Source organism: Papilio polytes, unplaced genomic scaffold, assembly GCF_000836215.1.
Source record: "Papilio polytes unplaced genomic scaffold, Ppol_1.0 DF822178.1, whole genome shotgun sequence".
In the NCBI taxonomy this organism is placed as follows: domain Eukaryota; kingdom Metazoa; phylum Arthropoda; class Insecta; order Lepidoptera; family Papilionidae; genus Papilio; species Papilio polytes.
The window spans coordinates 6109187-6128448 of NW_013527026.1; the positions used below are offsets into that span (position 1 = coordinate 6109187).

A 19262-nucleotide genomic window follows, 5' to 3' on the forward strand; every position below is an offset into this window, starting at 1 on the left:
AAAAAAAAAACATACAGACGAATTGAGTACCTCCTTCTTTTGGGAAGTCGGTCAAAAAGGTTAGCGTGTTATGGGGATGTTATGAGAAGGGATGAATCGCATGTAACAAGGACGTTAGTTATGAATGTGGAGGTACACCGGTAGAGGTAGACGTAGAAAGAGATGGATGTATTGCGTGAAAGGTGACATGATCAAGGGAGTGATGACTGAGATGACGGATGATAGATTTATTTGGAGGACGAAAACCCGGTGCGCCGACACTACGGGAGTAGGATAAGGCTGGGGAGAAGATGATGCCTACTTAATCTATGTAATTTACAACAATTATATATTTCATTTATTTACTTTATTACAGTGAACAGCTGCATAAAGATAAAAAAGTTAATAATGGTAATAAAGATAAATAAAAACATAATGAAAATTCACATTAAGCCTGTTTATGGTTCTTTCGCAGAATTTATTGGAGGCAAAGTGAATAGTCATAAAACAGACAGGCAGATATTTTGCGGTTTATTTGACCATTATCATAATGAATACGTGCAATCGTATTTAACTGGGCAATGTCGATAAATATTAATAATTGCTAATTAATTAAAAATATTAGCTAAAAAAAGATTTTTCATCGAAATACTTATTACTGAGGTTTTTCTAAGTTAGGTTAGTTTTAGTACTGTCGTTCTGGACAAGATATTTACCTATAGTTCCCATCTTAATGCCGGCCAAGTAAGTATAATACTAATTACTATTGGGTTTAAAATAAGAATAATCAATTAATATGTTATTTGACTTCATTATCACATTTATCCAAATATTCCACTTCCTCTTAGCTGAGTTACTAAACAATAAATAGACAATACTGTCCGATTTGATTTTACTTGCAACAGTAAACCCAATGGCATTGTCATTTACTTATTTTCATGCTCATATAAATGTGCAAAATACAAATGGTATAGAATTTTTCTTCCGTACGTAGAAATTTTATTGTTTCCGTCGAAAAAGCAATTCGTAGTGCACCTCGTGGCCACAGAAATTGCAAATGTATTGTATCCTGGCGTCCCCGCGGCCCCGCGCCCCCGCGCCTCGGCGTCCGGAGCACGCGGAGAATTCGATTTGCGTAAAATTGCGGCAACAGCACACTGCTATGTTTCACTGCCGCTGCATTGCCTCGTCCCATTTATACCAACTTATATTCTTGAATCCTTTGAAGAAATATATATAGCAGTTGAATTTGTGATTGCATCGCTAAAAATGATTTACCGCCATCTATTGGCAACAATGGGAAATAATGGTTTGACCATCTGTAAGTTTTTTTTTAAATATTTTGTAAATAAACAAAAATTTGCTTCATATTAATTTACAATGATTATGTTTTTTTACGCTTCTACGTTGTTAAAAAAGCTAGAGGCAGTAATTATTCACAGTCGGTGTTGTGAGAATTAAATCCAGTAGAGGTCGCTGTTCCACACACGGGGTCAATGCAACACTAACGAGCCCGCAAAAAATACGCAGCTAACGGCAACCGAATAAAAAAGGGTTACCACTATTTTTATTCACATACGTACAATATTAAAATGTTGAAATAAACGTTACAATCCTGTTTCAAAAAAGAATTACTTTTAAGTTTCAGATGTTTCAAGTTATAGTATAAGAGCCAGATATTTCCAAGGAATAGTTAAATTTCAAACTCGAAATGTTTTGCAACTTATCATTGACTAAATAAAAACAAAAAACTTTTACTTACAACGTCTTTAACCTTGATAACTAAAGCAATTTGAATTTATATTGACTCTTTATAAAGTTTTCTAACAACAACACTTCTATGAATATCCTGCAATAGAAAAGGTTTGAGGTTATCTCGGAAACTAATAAGGGTTTGTAATTTAGTGATTTAAAAAGAGAGTTATAAAGATAAAAGTAGATTATTTAACAATATAATTATCAAGATAAACTTTTTATATTGGAACTAGCTGTTGCTCGCGACTTATTCCGCGTGAAATTAAAAAAATAGTAAAAACACAGCCTATGTTACTCAGTAATATAGCTTTTTAATGGTGCAAGAATTTTTGAAATCTGTCCAGTCGTTTTCGAGTTATTTCAATACATACAAAAATAAAAATTTTACCACTTTATACTCGTATTATTGTTATAGATGAAAAAAAATCAAACTAATCATACTCATATTATAAATGTGAAAGTTTAGATGGATTGATATTTGTTAGAGTTTGTAGCCTAAACTGCTAAACGGATCTTAATGAAATTTGGAATAGATGTAAGGATATTCTGGAAGAATACATAGGCAACTTGATTTTTTTAATACCACGCGAACGGGGTCGCGGGCGAAAGCTAGTTATGTTAACTGCATATTTTTATGACAACAAAATCTATTAGCCCTCTGCGTATTATTTAGTTAGACATTTTCTGTTACTTCTTTTTCATATGATGTAACATGCAATATTATGTACTCGTATCTAAATAATAAACATAGTAAATACAAAACAATGTTGAATATTAATGAAACGAGACTTGGCACGTGACTATATTAGGCCGGATATACACTGACGTGTCACTGGCTCGTGCCAGCTTTAAGCATTTGCGTGAACACTAGATTGTAGTCATCACCTGGCATATAAGTTAGGTAGTACAATATTTGTTCTTGTATGTGCAAGTAGGGGGGGGGGCGTGGAGGGGTACATAAATTGACGTTTACTCTCATATATCATATGTTCGTTAATTTTACTGGATTCTGTTAAAGCATTGTGCCAGAAGCGGATAAGCCAGTTATCTACTACCCATTTTTACTGGCATGAGTATTTCCGCCTTTATTTAAATATCATTCAGAATAATTATATAACTACGTTCTTGTTTTTGTACTGATGTTACGCCCCGTTTCTTTTGTATTCGATAATCGAATATTTTTTTTTATGTTTTTGTCATAGTGAGACATTACTCGGGCCGATAGTGGCGCAGCTATCGTAGTTAGTTCATTGAGAAATTGAAAACACTAAATAGGTATAGAAGTCATATAAAAATAACAAGTCAGCTGTAGATCAACAAAGTTTCTACTAATTCATTATACTCACCGGGTCAAATAATTTCTTCGGAGTATATTTGATGATATTCAACTCTGATACTTTTGTTTACATGTAATTTAAAAACAAACTTTTGTGTCAGAACATGTTGTAAAGAATATTTTACTGGGGATTTCTATTTTCTACATTAGCTTTAAATGTTGATTTCCAAATCAATTGTCCTATTTACCTTTGTTGTTTGGGATCGAATCAAAATGAATTCCTGACAGAAGCGAGTCATTTGATTTGGGAAAGTTCTAGAAGAAAGGAATTAGACAAGTCATTTGTCGCGTGCATCAATTTAAAACGAAATAATAAAATTAATTAAAACTGTAAAGATCTTCAGTAACTATTAAAGTGATTTTCCGGAAAAGTATAAAAACTCAGATAAATGCGTGAAAACTAAAAACTGTTAAGATAAACGTTGCGATATCTATAGCCTCCCGTTAGCAGAGCTTTTTCATTTTGTTCTGGAATAGATCGCTTGGTATTTAAGAAGCTTTCTACATTTATTACAGCTAACTCAAGTCTAGATTCAAATTTAACTATGTCATTGAACTACGTGAAAAGATATTAAATGACTGCTTAAAATGTAACGTGATTTAAGAATATTCTTAAACTAGCTGTTCCCGTGCGACTCCATCCGCGAGAAATTATGATTTTTTATTTTATTGTTTACATTTGTCAAACTACAAATGTCAAAATGACATAACATGATGACAACCTTGTTACCTGGTTGTTGGCAGCAACTTATGGTCTCTTTGCCACATTAGGATTTTATGCAAAATATTTACACCCTAAATTTAATGGCGTGAAAATATATAGCCTAAAGCGTGACGTAAGTTTAGGGCTATTTATTAAAAACAAATTATTCAAAAATATGCTGTAATTGCTGACACCTTAGGCAACATATAGAAGTGTGTGTTTACACTATATTATATATATTTTTTTATAACATAAGGTGGCAAACGAGCAAGCGGCCACCTGAATCCGCCAAAATGGCGAAGCGACCGCTGCCCATAGACATCCGCAATTGCAGATGCGTTGCCTACCCTTATCCGACAGAGGAGGAGACACACATAAAGAGGATAATTCCGCTTCCTATGCTTCTACTCCACCGTCAAATCCACTTCCCATTCACATCCTCTCCTTATAAGAAATGGGTGGTGAAGAGAAAGGGACTTTAATTAGGCGTCCGGCACCAATAATAGTAAGTAAGTAAGTATAGACATAAATTATTACATCAGATGACGACAATGTGTTTAAATTTAATACTACTGAATTGTTGTAAATGAATAATTTACTAAGTTTTTTCTTTGTCAAGAGTAAAATAAAAATTGTCAAAACGTGTCACAATGTGTGAGACATTGAAAATAAAAAACACAACATGAGAAATGAAACTAAGAAAATGTAAAAAGACTAATAAACTAAACTTTTTATTTCGAATTGAAATTATGTTGCTTAAATAAGTGAAAAAGATACAACTTAATATTCAACTTAACAGCGAAATCTAGACCATCGTAATTAACTTTGATTGCTCAAGTTAATGGCGTTTTTAGTTTAAAACAAGTTTTAATGTAAAGCAGAAATATTTGTGTGCTATAAAAATGGTAACACTTATTTGAAAAATACTAAAAATTTCAAACTCCGTGTTTCGAGACGAAGTACTCGTAGGCATATCAACGTCCCTTTCGTTCTGTATACAATAATTGAGACAACAATATATCTGCAATACACGTGTGGAATTAGAAGGCTATTTCGGTACATTGAGATGGAAATGTAGCTCACATGCATACAAATATCCATCCGTACATACATGCCGGTGAAATTTATTATCTGACAGTCAGAAAACATACATTACCTCTAATTGAGTTAAAAATTGTTTTATAGCCATTTTATTACTACAAGAGTTGCTCCTGTGTGGCTTCATCCGCATGAAATTATAAAAAAAAACTTTATAATTTCATTTGTCAAAATTTTAATTGCAAAAATTAAAATTATAATGCATAAATAACAAAGCCTTTGATATTGGATGACAATTACCGTAACCATGGCAACATTGCTTCCTTGATGTCAGCTTGTAGTTTACGCCCCCTTTCCCACAAGAAAGTTTTTTTTTTTTCATTTTATTTACCCCTAAGTTAAATGGCGTTAAAATATATAGGCTAAAGCGTGTAAGTGTAGGGCTTCTTATCAAACAAAGAACAAAAAATATGCTGTGATTGCTGACATCCTACGCCAAGAAGTGTGTGTTTACGCTTTATTATATTAGTATATAGTACAGATGAGAGGGACAAACTGCCTTAAACGGGCATTACTCTGCGATCATACTTGAATGCTAAGCGACAAGTATTAAGACTATTACGTCACGCTACATCACTGGCACGTGCAGTACAAAATGATGACAATCAATGCACGTGTTGCTTAACCTTTAGTTTTATTTATAAATACGGAAAAGCACATTATATGTGAGTAAAAAACGACTTTTTTTTAAAGTAAACTTTCAAAAATGTCACGAAGGATGTGATTTTCACAGTCAAGTAACATTTGTTGAAAATTCTATTCCATATCGCAGTTCTCGTAATTTTTTAAAGAAAATAATCAGGTTATACGTGTTTTTGGATTGCGTTATGATTATATACGTCAGTAGTTTTATTTGAGCAACTGACGTCTTCTAACTGGACTTATTTTATTGTGACGTCATCAAATATCTGACGTAAATTGCTACCTAGTCCCTGTCAATATGGACTCAATCTTTATAGCTATTTTTTAAAACCGACATGCGAAGAGATAACGTCCAAAACAGTGTCATTTCAAGTCTCATTCCACCATCTTCCATTCTCAATAGGGCTCATCCAGCGGTAATTCTAACTTCTTTTACGTTGGATTCACTAACCAGCCTCTCCGTTTCGAGGTTTTGCCTTGCTTTCTAGCTACCATCTATTTATCCGTCACCCAAAAATGTCTTCTATGCTATGTTATAAAGAGTGTGTTAGAAAAAGTTATGTCCTAATGTTATAAAGAGGTAATATTTGTATTTTTGTATGCCTGGAAATAACTCAAAAACTACTTCGCTTCTACTTTGCTGCTTCTATTTTAAAAAAATATTTCACCATTTGTAAGGTAATTTATCTGTGAGTAAGATATTTATCTTATTTGTAGTCTATATTGCATTTTATTACATTTTATTATCACGCGGGCAAAGTCGCGAGCAAGAGTTAGTTCTCTCTACAGGTTATTGCCCTCTCCAGATATTTTCTTTTTTTTGGAGATGTAAAGTAGCAATAGGAACACAATGTCAACAACGCCCCTGGGTATCCGCAATACTATAGGAACTGCTGACGCGTTGCCGGCTTGGTGTTCCGCTCAGAAACCAGGACACTGGCATAGCTGGGCAAGATATACTTTTAAAATGATTTTAATTCGTTTTCGAGATTATAATGACAAAACTTTAGAATATCAAACGCTAATTTAATTATAATCTGCTATGGTTTGTATGAAGAATGATCGTAAACCAAATAGTGGTGAATATCGTTTCGACTTACTATAGTTTAAAAATTATTTCTATTGTGTATATTACTTTAAAAGCCTAAAATAAGTAGCAAAAACTTGGAAGTACAAGAACATTGTCATTTACAAATATGTATGTAATTTCTAATAATAATAATATAAGGAAAAATGTTAGAACTTGTTTCTAGTTGAAAATATATAAATGAGATATCAAAGATTTTGCACAGACTCTTGTACGTTTATCACTTGGTGTGTAGAAGTCGAGCAGCACGCTAACTTACAAGTTATTTGTAACTTTCTTGTACTTCAATTTTCAATATACTGCTTGGAGTATTTCGCTGACAACGACGAAGAAAATGGCTGTATGTACATATTTATTTGTTTTCTCATTAATGATCGTGCAAATATTATTTCTTGCGTGAAAGGTACAATTTTGTACAATTTCAATCGCTTTAATTTATTTTTATATTAACAAAATGTTTTTTGTTGTTGATTTTTTAAAATCATTTCCAAAAAAATTGACCTGACATTTAATTACGCCATCTTGTGGAGTAATAGCGACAATTGTATTGTAATCAATGAACGACCGCGTGATATCCAAAAATGCGTATAGATGGCGCTGTTGTAAAAAGTTTTATTAGTCTAAAATTATTTTTTAAAACTGTTACATTAGAGTCTATATTTTCAGGTGTATATATATTTACTATCAGCTTTATTTACATGCTATTGCGCACTGCTGTACACTCGCTGGAGCAGATTGAAGCTGTATTGGAGTGAGCGAGGAGTTCCGAGTTGTCCTCCCCTTCCATTTCTCGGGAATATACATTTACTTCAAAGATATAACGCTGTGAGTACCATATCTGAGATATGTTTATAAATGTTTTTTCCTTACAATATAAAATCAAGTGGGAGTTTGATCAAGTGAGTTAATTGTAAAGAGAATTTCAGACAATATTGTTGAAGCGCGCACATAGTCTTTACAAGTCGCAGTACGTGGGTATTTGGCTGTTCAGCAAACCCGCGTTGATCATTAACTGCCCGCAGACCGCGCACAGAATTCTGGTCAAAGATGCTGTTAATTTCAAGCAGAGGTTCGTGAGGTCGCCCGCCAACGATTCTGTTGGAAGCAAAAACATATTTACTTTACAGGTAAAATATTTTAATGCTTCCTAGATTTTGCCGCGACTTCATCTATGTGGATTTTAAAAAAATAACTAAGTATCTTATGTGTTCCAGACTATGTTCTATATCTGTGCCATTCATCGAGATCCGTTCAGCCATTTTGGAGAGTCGTAATAAATATCCATCTATCCAAACTTTCGTATTAATAAAAACTATGTCGAATTGCTAATTGGTTTGAACTCAATTGAAATCACCTTTATTTTCTGTGATTAATTTCTTTAAATAATTTGCAGGAACCATACTGGTCAATGTTGCGAAGAAAATTAAGTGCTCTTTTTACTTCGACTAAAATAAAGAATTTGTACGGACTGATAAAATGCAAAACAAAGGATCTTATAATAAGAATTAATAACGATATGTTTGCGAAAAATGAAGTTAATCTAAAGGTATATGGTTATTTATAACGTAACAGTTTATTGTGATTTTTTATTGATATTTATTGTTTTTTCAGCAATTATTCAGTGACTACACAACTGATATAATTGGTGAAGTAACTCTGGGCGCTAAGGGTGAGGCCACACTCACAGGAGACAGCGTTTTACGAAAGTTTACTTTAATTCTCTTGAAATTTGACTTACTCAGAAAACTTACTTGGATAGTTTTATTCTTTGATGCTAACATTATAGATAATTATTTATGGTAAGTAACATTAATAAAAAAATTGTTGTAGTTTGAAAACACACTATTAATTTTTATTTCGTAGGTTTTTAAAGGCTAAAGCATTCCCAAATTCAACAATAGCTCTCTTTAGAAAGATATATCGATCAGTTTTAAATAGTAAAGGAGGATATGAGGCTAAAATAACGGACCCTCACAGTCTACTGGATACGTTGAGGAAGTTAAAACAAGACCAAGTACTAAAGAACATGGGTAATTACTTATTAGAACCATTCCCATCAACCAACATTTACCACTGCTCCTATTTGACGTTCCTTGATTAGTTTATTACGACTTTGCTCAAAACATGAGTGTCGTGCCGGATTCCCACTTTAGTCCCGTTTTCCTTCTCGTCGTCCACTTTTTTTTTAAGAAAAGGATGGTAAGAGAATGTGGATCTAATGCTGGAGGAAACGCATAGGAAGGGGATAATCCTCTTTATGTGCGTCTACTCCCCCGTCGATCAAGGGTAGGCAACGCATCCGCTATTGCGAATATCTATGGGCAGCGGTCGCTTCGCCATTTTGGCGGATCCAGGTGACCGCTTACTCGTTAGCCACCGTGTCATATAAAATAAAAGTCTACTTGGTAACTCTCAATTCTCTTCTAAAGTATTCTCGTAGAGAAACTTTAAAAGAATAAATTTTTCAGAGATCTCGGAAGACATGATAATCGCTCAGCTGATAATATTCCTGCAAGCCGGCTTCGACACCACCGCCAACGCTCTCACATTCTGCATGTACGAGCTCGCCTTTGATCAGAGGGTTCAGGTGATTGTACACAAATAATACAAGACTGGTTCAAAAGAACAATTTTTTAAAAGGCATCTTCTTAATTTAAAAAACCAGACAGCGTCACAATAAAACACGAAACGATTTTTTGCGCGGAATGTGATAAATGCTATCTTTCGCCCGCAACTCCGTTTGCGTGGAATTAAAAAAACACAAAATTGAATAGCCTATGTGTTCTTCCAGACTATCCTCTACATTCATACCAAATTGTATGTAAATCCGTTCAGCTGTTTAGACTACAAACTCTAATAAACATCCATCCATCCGTCCGTCTAAACTTTCACGCTTATAATATTAGTGTGATCAAGAAGGGATTTGTCATATGACGGCAGATGGATTGATCAGGTGGACAAAAGCTGGTGCGCCGTAACTAGAGTGCGATAAGGACAAGTGATGATGAGTTTTGTAATTACGTCTTCTGTTCATAGGACAAACTGTTTAAAGAGGTATCATTAGCGAGACCATCGACGGGAGACGACTATCTTTATACAAATGACTTTGAACTAAATTATTTGGACAGCGTGATAAATGGTACGTTTAGAAGTGTAATTATTATCTTCTAACCAGTACGTAGGTAGTTATATTTTTAACTCAATGCATTATAGTCAACTAACTGGTGTTTAAATTTTCAGAAACTTTACGGAAGTATTCTCAGCTGGGCTGGATAGATCGAATGGCGGCACGAAGCTACCGAATTGATGATAATCTTACAATTCCTGCAGGAACCCCAGTGCTCGTTAATTCTATAGGGATGCGATACGACCCTCAAGTCTATCCTGAACCAGATAAGTTCATCCCGGAACGATTCCTGACGGATGACGGTCAAGTTAAAAAGTCGATTGGGTTCCTACCTTTCGGAGCAGGACCACGGAACTGTATTGGTATATCAGATTTATTAAATAAGTTTTAGCAAGCTAGATTTATAGTTTAATATTAATTTCTTAATACATTAACATTGATAAACTCATCAGGTCAGCGCTTCGCGTTGTTGAATTTACGTCATGCCATCGCGTCTGTCATCCTGAAGTACAGACTGCAACCCCTGCCCGACGCAGACCCGCCCTCCGAGAGACTCATCGCCCGGCAAGGGCTGTTCTTCACACCTGAAAAACAATTATACGTTCAGTTCTTACCTAGGTGAAAACTAAAATGTTCTTGTGAATAACGAAATGTTTTTAAAATTAATCTTGTGTTAAATGTAAGTTTTTTTAATTACTTTATATCAATATTATAAAGAGGGGTCATTTGTATTTTTTATTTTTTTATGTATTGAAATACCTCAAAAACGCCAATCAAACTTATATAATGCAGGCCACACACGTCAGTCTTGTGATGATTGTTTTTCTTCATTCTCATAAACAAAATATATTACGTATGTATTCAAAATTAAAAGCGTCTTATTAAACTTAACGTGTGTTGCGTGCATAAAGCCCTTACAGTATAATTCAACTGCCTAAGATTATATCCGCTCTTTGAAGACGGCTCTTAGAGAAGGTGCTTTGGTTGTCCGGGCTAATTATATTACTCTCCCTCTATTCTGTAAAAGCACTTTATTATATTATGACACGAAAAAGGGTTTAATTAGTCAAGGTTCTTGGCGTCCGAATGCCCCTTAAATATTTTTTTAATGTTTACTTTGTTTTTAACATCCTGTATCGTGTATCAACTTCTTCCCTACCTCTTTGTCTCTGCTAACAAAGTAAGGCAACAAATTAACCGACTTAGGAACAACGCTAATGTACAATTCTTGTACTCGCTGATGTCCTTTAGTTAAAGCATAATCAGATATAATTCACCCTTAAAATAAACTAAATTAGAATTACAATTCCAAAGAAATTATACTTATTAATACAATAGATAAATAAGTATTATTAAATTGCTTTTTTATAAATATTCATTTGAAATAATATACTGTAAATGTTATTATTGATCAACCTTTTAAGATAATTTTTAGCTTAGCTGTAGTGGCAACACTGTCGAGCCACCGTAAAGTCCACAGACGTACTAAATAAAATTGGTTAAGGTTTTAGAACACCGTTTTTTATTAAAACAAATAATGTAACTGATGTCTTTCTAAAAAAAAACTTTTACCTTTACTGAACATTTACAAAACGTCTAATCCAGCAGACATAACATCATTTTTATTTTCTCGCGGCGCCGACTTTTCAGGCGGAAGAAAATTGTTGAGTAAAATTACAGGAAACTCGAATGTTATTTTTCCTTGAAGATTTCCTCTCCATCCGAGACTTCCCGCGTTTCTTGACTTTGTATAATTTATTTAAATAGATTTAATATTGTTTACTTATTTACAAATGTTATGTACAATTAAGAAATAAAAATGCAGTGTATTCTAAGAAATTTATTAACAATTATTTCTTGGTCTAATTTTCAAAAAAATACTTTTATATTTCGAGTACTTTAATCAGTTGGATATCGGGTATATTGTCTGAGAATTAAACAGCTTTGTAATGAAAACTTAGCTTCAATATGTTGGAGACAAACAGTGGGATGACACTAGAGTGTAGAGGTGACATGACACACGCATTAGCACAGACTAGTTGGCAGAGAGCGCACAGAGTGCCACAGACTTCCAGCTACTGTTCAATATAGAGAGCAGTTAAATGATGCAAATGAGATCTCAACTTTAGAGTAATGAGAAAATCGAACATATAAGAGTGAAAATCTGTATTAATGATTGTATTATTTAATGCAGGGCAATATATTTGCGTATAATACAAATAACAATATAAGTAAAGTCGATTATACGATGGGCAATGACGCATGTAATTCGTCGCGATTGTGGCCACCTCAAGGCAGACTTTAAATAGCTCGCCGGCACAAATCCTTCGGGATAAATCCTTATTCATCTCGTTGAATATCTAAATGAGGGTGATTAATTACGCGGTCAGCCGCTGACCCAGTTTGCCGATGACGCAGCGCTTCGCCGCTTTTTCTTAACGCAAACTAAACTTTGTTACGTCACGTAAATAAAATTTATTCCCATTCAGGAAAATCCATCCTTAATTTATTTTAAGATTGTAATAGGTAGATATTCTTTGTAGTTTACTAGAGCCGTATTAAACATATTGGGCGCCAGGTTGCGACATCAGTCTTTTGTAACTAAAATTAGAACGTTCACTGGCCGGCGACCCAAACAGTCTCACGCCCGTACACCTAAAACCGGACGCCCAGGCGCCTTAACTTTACCTACGACGGCCATGTAGTGTACTGGCTAAAGATGATTGTTTAATTATCTGATGATTAGTGAATTAAATTGAAGGTATTGTGGTAACCAAGTGTTTGTAAACATACAAAAGCACAAGCAAGAAGAAGGTATTTATAAAATTTCACCTTGAACATAAAGGAACCTAAACTTGACAACTTACCTATGACAACTACCGCACAATTGTTTAGTCTCGCTTTGATTCCTCTGAGCTTATATGGAGGTGCGCACACTACTCGATTTTTGTGCAACTAGACAGTTGAATTGGCTGCGAAACAATCGACAATCGACAGTGACATCGACAGAGTAATATTTGTTAAAAAGCAAAGTCACAAGCAAACAATATTAAGTTACATAAATGACGTATTATGACGTCCGACTTTACATAGTAAAGTTGTGAAGTGGGTCATAGTCGTAGTGTAGCTCTGAGGCCAAAGTCGAGCATACTTCGCGCCGTTCCCGCCAACTATGCGGACATGTTAACCCGACGGCTAAAATATCGCGCAAATTTAAGCCAACTGCAAAATTACCTCCATTATTTTACTTCCTGGAACAGTTTTAGTGGTAATTAACGACATAATAGTTTATGGTTACAGTTCGAAAACATGAAAATTGATTTTTAAAAAGCAATAAAATCCATTTAAAATATATCAAATATCTTACAAACGGCTCTGTATACAGAAGAAAATATTTCCTATAGTAAAACATTTTATGAGTTACATTTGCATCAACTTACAAAACGGTACAAGCTATTATTGAGGTATTATTTTTATTACAACAATGGCTGGCAATAAATAAACCATAACGCGACATAAAAGAGTCGCATTCACAATAAATATTCGACGAGCAGCTATAAAAACAACGATATCATTACGTCACACTTAATACTTTATACGCCTGATCGTTATTTATTGTCACAATAAACAACGCATAAATGATAACCAAAATATCATATAGATTTGTAATCTATTCAATTATGTCACTAAAGTCAATTTTAGAATATCGCTGTCTTGCGACCTCGTCAAGGCAGTATAAAAAAAGCACTCACATTTTCAAAGTACCGTCAAAATAGGCCCAGTCGTTTTGCAGACAGACATACATACAGACATACAGACTTCTCGTAATCATCAACGCAAATATAGTATGTTTACATAATTACTAACTACTACTAGATATATTAGACACACTAAATCAGTCTCATTTGTATATGAAAAGTAACATTTTCTCGTAAAAGATGAAGCCATCCGCTAGTTTCTAACAATAATAAACCACGAACCTTTTGCGTACCTTAAATATACTTGACAAATATTGACAAGTCCGCTTCTGAGAATTGACAGTGAATAGTTCATTGGTATGAATAGCTACGACTCATCAATACATAAATACGTGACTAATAAATCTATTTCAGGCGACTAAATTCAATTACAACCCTGATAGTTCGGAGAAATTCGTCGAAAGCAATTTACACAGAAAGGGTACGTGTCAGGTACGTGCGGTTTAGTCTCGTTTATTAAATTTGTAACATCTAGAAATTTAATATTCACAATTATATGTTTTTATATCATAAGGTGTCAAACGAGTAAGTGAACCTGAATATATCGAATAGAGAAGCGTCCACTGGCCATAGACATTTGCAAAAACGGTCATTGTCTACGTTCCATCCAAGTAGGGGATAACGCACAGAAAGATAATGTTTCCTAAGCATCACCTCCATCAAGTCTACTTTCCTTTCCATCAGGAAGGACCCTTGGCAAGGGAAAGGACTATGAAATTAGGTCCGCGTCCGCGAATGAATGTGTATTCATCGGACCAAAGTCAGTAATGTTTCTACTACAAGCCTCTCTTCTGGTATAGTTGTTGGTGCTGACCGTATGGTGGTTAATATGTAAGGCTTCTTGGACATTTTCATACCTTTACCAGGTACGGTTTAGGGGTTCTTTAAGAAGAGAACGTACAACATTCTAAAAGACCAGCAACGCGTTTGCGTCCTCGAACACTACGGATATTACACAAACATCTGTAATTCTAATTGTACTATTGCTCTTTTTCTTTTTAATATAAAAAACCACATGATCTTGGTAAGGAAAAAAAGTGATTTATTTAACACAGCAGTCGTTTTTTCTTTGAGCACAATTGCTTAGAATTCGGGTAACGTTCGTCGGTTTTATTTTATTCTTTGAAGATAGAGCTGAAATAAAAGTGGGACGGAATGTTTTTATCCGGTGCCCGTAATGAAACTGGTGCTGATTTAGTGCTGTGATATCTTCTCATCGCTTTTCTCGCAATCTACTGATCTTTATCTCGTATTTCACAGTTTGCACTAACCGTCAAATTCCGGAGTTAAAAGTTAAACATATTTTCATTTTATTGATACCAGTGAGCGAAACAATTGTTTTGATTTTTTATAAAACGGATTGATTTAGTTCTAGTATTTTCATCTTCCTTCAAATTATCTTCGTTGCAAGTCTTTTTTTGGTTAACTAAAAATTGCTAATAGATGGCACTGGCAACAATTGCAAATATATTTTCATTAATTTACAAGTAACATGCTTTAAATTCATTGTAAAATTACCATATATTACATAAACAGCACCATACAAATATCACAATAAGGTAACAAGTTACATTCAAAAAGATTTGAATTTTATCAAAATATCGTTTGTTTTGTAACAGTTTTGCGCGCCATAACATTCGTGTCCCGGGCAGTTGCGGTTGCGGGCGAAGCAGGCGCGGCGGGGTCAAGAAGGAGGCGAGGGCGGCGAGGTATGGGCGCATCACGCGTGCGTGACGTCATCCCCGCGTTCGCGCCGTTTTGTGAATAGTAATTTAAAATCGATTATTTCTTAATTATTATTATTTCAAAAGTGAGTGACTTTAGACTTTAGACGAAAGTAGTAACAAGTACATTTTTATTTTTAATTTATTCGAAGTCTAAGATTGAAATTTTATAAGCTTTGAAAGAAGAAAATTATTTTCATTACGAGCAATTAACAATTTAAAAGTGTGCTGAGGCAGTGTAATAAACTTCTTGTAAAAGCGCTATGAAAGCGTTTATTCTTGGGAAACTTCCTCTATTTACATAAGACGTTTATGTATAAGTATTGAACATAGCCGGTAATTACTTGAAGTAGAATATAATTTTATAATCAGCAATGTAAACAGCTTAAAATGGAGTTGCTAACATAAAAAATAAAAGTGGGGGGAAGTCTTTTTTCTATGACATTATTCAGAATTAATTTTAATCTACGTAAATATTACATCTAATTATAATATTGATATTATCTTCGAGCCATTAACTCAATAGAGGGCGCAAGAAGCGATCAGTTCATTAACTGAATGACTGATCAAATTGCTAATGATAGTTCTATTAGGACGCTTATTATACTCGCAGTTCTTTTGTTTCATTCGTTCTCGTTCTCTTGTCTTTTAAAACTTTAATGGCTTTTAGATAATTACAAACATTTTAATTATCTCTCCGTATTTATTGTACTCCTGTTAGGGCACCAGATGTTTTCTCCAGGTTAACCTATCTTTCTTTATGTCGGTCTTCACAACCTTCTTGATCATTTCAACTTTCACTCAATATAATTATTTCTAGGCATATGATCATGCGACATGATCGCAGAATAGAGGTAATTTCCTCTTAAACTAATGTAAAATCATGGAGCAAGAATATCTTACCTTACTATTATTATAAATGCGAAAGTTTAGATGGATGGATGTTTGTTTGAGTTTGTAGCCTAAACGGCTTAACGGATTTTAACGAAATTTGGCATAGATGTAGAATATAGTCTGAAAGAACACATAGGCTATTTGCTTTTGTTTTTTTCAATACCACGCAGACGGAGTCGCGGGCGAAAGCTAGTCATTCATAAAGTAATCAAAAAGTAGTTCAGAATAAGGCCATAATGTTTAATATTAGGCTATTATTATATTATTTATTTCACTATACGTAAGATAGGTTTATTGTTATTATACTGGAATACTTCCAAATAACTTTGTATTCAATTATGTAAGGTTATGGGAGCATGTTGCGCTCCTTTCATATTTCAAGACATTAGAAAGTTAAATTATGATATTACGATAAAATGTATGGTAAAGTGACTTTTGTAATTTATTTTAAAACATTGTTTATTAATAAAAAACAGTGGTTGTTTTTTGAAATAGCAACATAGTATGATAGAGTTTATCCCAGAATTCGAGTAGGAAATTGAAAATGAGATTTTGATCGGAGTTCGGTAAAAAATGGTACAAAACGGATTCGTGTGACACAATTCCCGTAGTCCGGTGAGCGCTCGACCGCTCCTATTTGTGCTCGTTGACTGACTGCCGCTCGGCTTTTTACACTAAAGTGGAACGATCCACGTCAAATGGATACCAATGTCGAAAAGAGAAAAATCAGACTGAGGTGCTTTTTTAAATTAGTCTTTCACATTTTTCTATCTATACAAATAATGAAATTGGAGTGTCTGTAATATCAAAAGAAAAATTCCAGATTTAGGGAACATGATGTATTTGCATTGCTGATAACGAAAATCGAGTTTGATTTTTTTGTCTATCTGTCTGTCCGCAAGCCGCGTTTATTCCGGGAAATCTCCGAAACGGCAGAGCCGATTTCGACGGCACTTTTCCTGGAAGGTAGCTGACATATTTTTAAAACTATTTTTTTTCGCGTTGTCAAATTGGCGTAGCTGGTTGTCCAAATTTGCGCTAACGAAGTTTGCGGGCGACAGCTAATCTTAAATAAAGTGGTAATGTACTATTTCTGTTCATAAATTACTCTGGTGTTTGCAGTTTCTTTGTTACATAATTCTTAATGTTTTATCTTAAGTGTCGTTAAAGTTAATTAACATTTAATGTAATAATCAACACGAGTAGGCCTTGCGGTATCATCGGCTACAATTCACACATAGAGCTATTACCCGCAACCCGCAACTACACGCCGCGGGGCTGTTGCTCGTAAAACGTAATTTATTCACACTCCTGAACTTTATTATACTTCAGAGGCCCAACTTGACTTACTTTATTGATGCAAATAATATTTAAGTTTTTAGATATTGAAAATTATAATTAACATAAATTACTAATAAACTTTTAATGACGTTTTCGCTCCATTCCAATAGATGGCGCTGCTTTAATAGTATTTTATATTAAATCACGATATGAGTGTTTGTTTACTGTAAAAATTGTTCGTTTCTTGTTTAGTTAATCTTATTGGTTGCTATTTATTGCTAGTCTTGCGAAACTCAAACAAAACGGTTCTTAATATAAAATGTACCGGAAAAAGTATTCGTTTTCTTATTTCAAAGACAGACGAAGGATTTGTAGGAACAAATAGGAAGTTTTTTCCTGAGTTGAATATGAGATTAGCGCGGCAGAGGATGTTAGCTAGGAAAAGATTCGTAAAACAACAACGTTACAAAGGGCTTTCACATAAATGTACACTTTATAAAACAAACATAAAAAATACGACCTATCCTTTGTACTATGCTATTTTATTATAAGTTTGAAGTGGTTTTAAAAGCGGGGTCATATGGCAGAAAATTGAATTGAAAACACCGCATTTTGTTACTATGAAAAAGTGTATTTACAACATGTTTCTATGAAAACGTTGCATTAATTGTAAGAAATCAAAGTTAAAGTATTCTTTAAAATATCACATACGCAAAGGTCTCAAGAGAGATATTTTAGTAGCGATAAAACTTGTATGGCGCTGCGATCGCCTCAAAACCGCAACTTGTGTAAGGACATACGAATAAAAAGCCTACTTCGACACGTTTGCGGAAATGTATTGAAATCACATTCTGTTAGGGTTCAATGCTTTCCTAGTCTACCTTTAATATCTGCCTATTTTGGTTAAATGTAATTTGACACTTATGTACAATCGAGAAATCTAGCGGTGCTCTACTTTTTGTCATAGTCGTTTGAATGTTTTGTACTCATTACATGGAACAGTAACCAATTGAACGTAGCTGTTATACGTGTCTATTGTCTATGTGAAAAAAGGTCGGTCAGTTTTGGTCGTTTTGCACCCCTAGCGATCTTCACTGATATCTGGCGTTGCGAGTAACAAGGCTGTTCTGTAAGGGAGAATGCAAAGCTAGTAAATAAATTTATTGAATAACTAGCTGTTCCCGTGCGACTTCATCCGCATAAAATTATGAAAATTTTATTTTATTGTTTACATGTATCAAATTATCAATTGCAAATGTCAAAATGACGTGACGATGACAAACCATGGCAACCTTCCTTCCTTGATGTTGGCAGCAACTTATGGTCTCTTTCCCACATTAGGGTTTTTATCCAAAATATTTAACCCCTAAGTTTAATGGCGTGAAAATAAATAGCTTAGAGCGTGACGTAAGCGTAGGGCTTTTATTAAAAAAAAGAATTATTCAAAAATATGCTGTAATTGCTGACATCTTAGGCAACAAAGAAGTGTGTGTTTACGCTTTATTATAATAGTATAGATGTAGATAATTTCTCCATTATACGTAAATTCGTCGTAAGTTAAAAACACTCTATGTAATAATCTTATTACATTTATTTCTTTTATCTTCCTGGTGTTGGAAGTTGTTCCAGGAATAATGTTGGTTAACCCGTAATCCGCACTGAGCGGAACCGGGGGCCTCACGCACGGAGCGTGGGGCCGCGAGGAAGACAACCTCTATAAAAAATTACCCCAATCCTAAGCTTCGCCGCCCGGCGATGGGATGTATGGCTGGGGGATCCAGTGACGTGGGCGGCAAAACAAAAGATGCAGAGCACGACGAACAAAAATACTACCCGGGAGGGTCCCGTTAGCGGGGAATCCCTCGGTGTGCAGGGGGG

The 19262-nt window shown here is 34.4% G+C and overlaps 1 protein-coding gene across 1 annotated transcript; it reads left to right on the plus strand.

Annotated features, from left to right (window-relative positions):
* Window positions 1-6934: 6934 nt before the first annotated feature.
* On the plus strand, window positions 6935-10349 carry LOC106106470 (cytochrome P450 6k1-like). The gene is made up of 9 exons (XM_013287049.1): window positions 6935-6940; window positions 7527-7727; window positions 7994-8146; window positions 8212-8399; window positions 8464-8630; window positions 9069-9187; window positions 9637-9739; window positions 9841-10089; window positions 10180-10349. The coding sequence occupies exons 1-9, from the start codon at window positions 6935-6937 to the stop codon at window positions 10347-10349; spliced, it is 1356 nt and encodes a 451-aa protein (XP_013142503.1).
* The last annotated feature ends 8913 nt before the right edge of the window (window positions 10350-19262 follow it).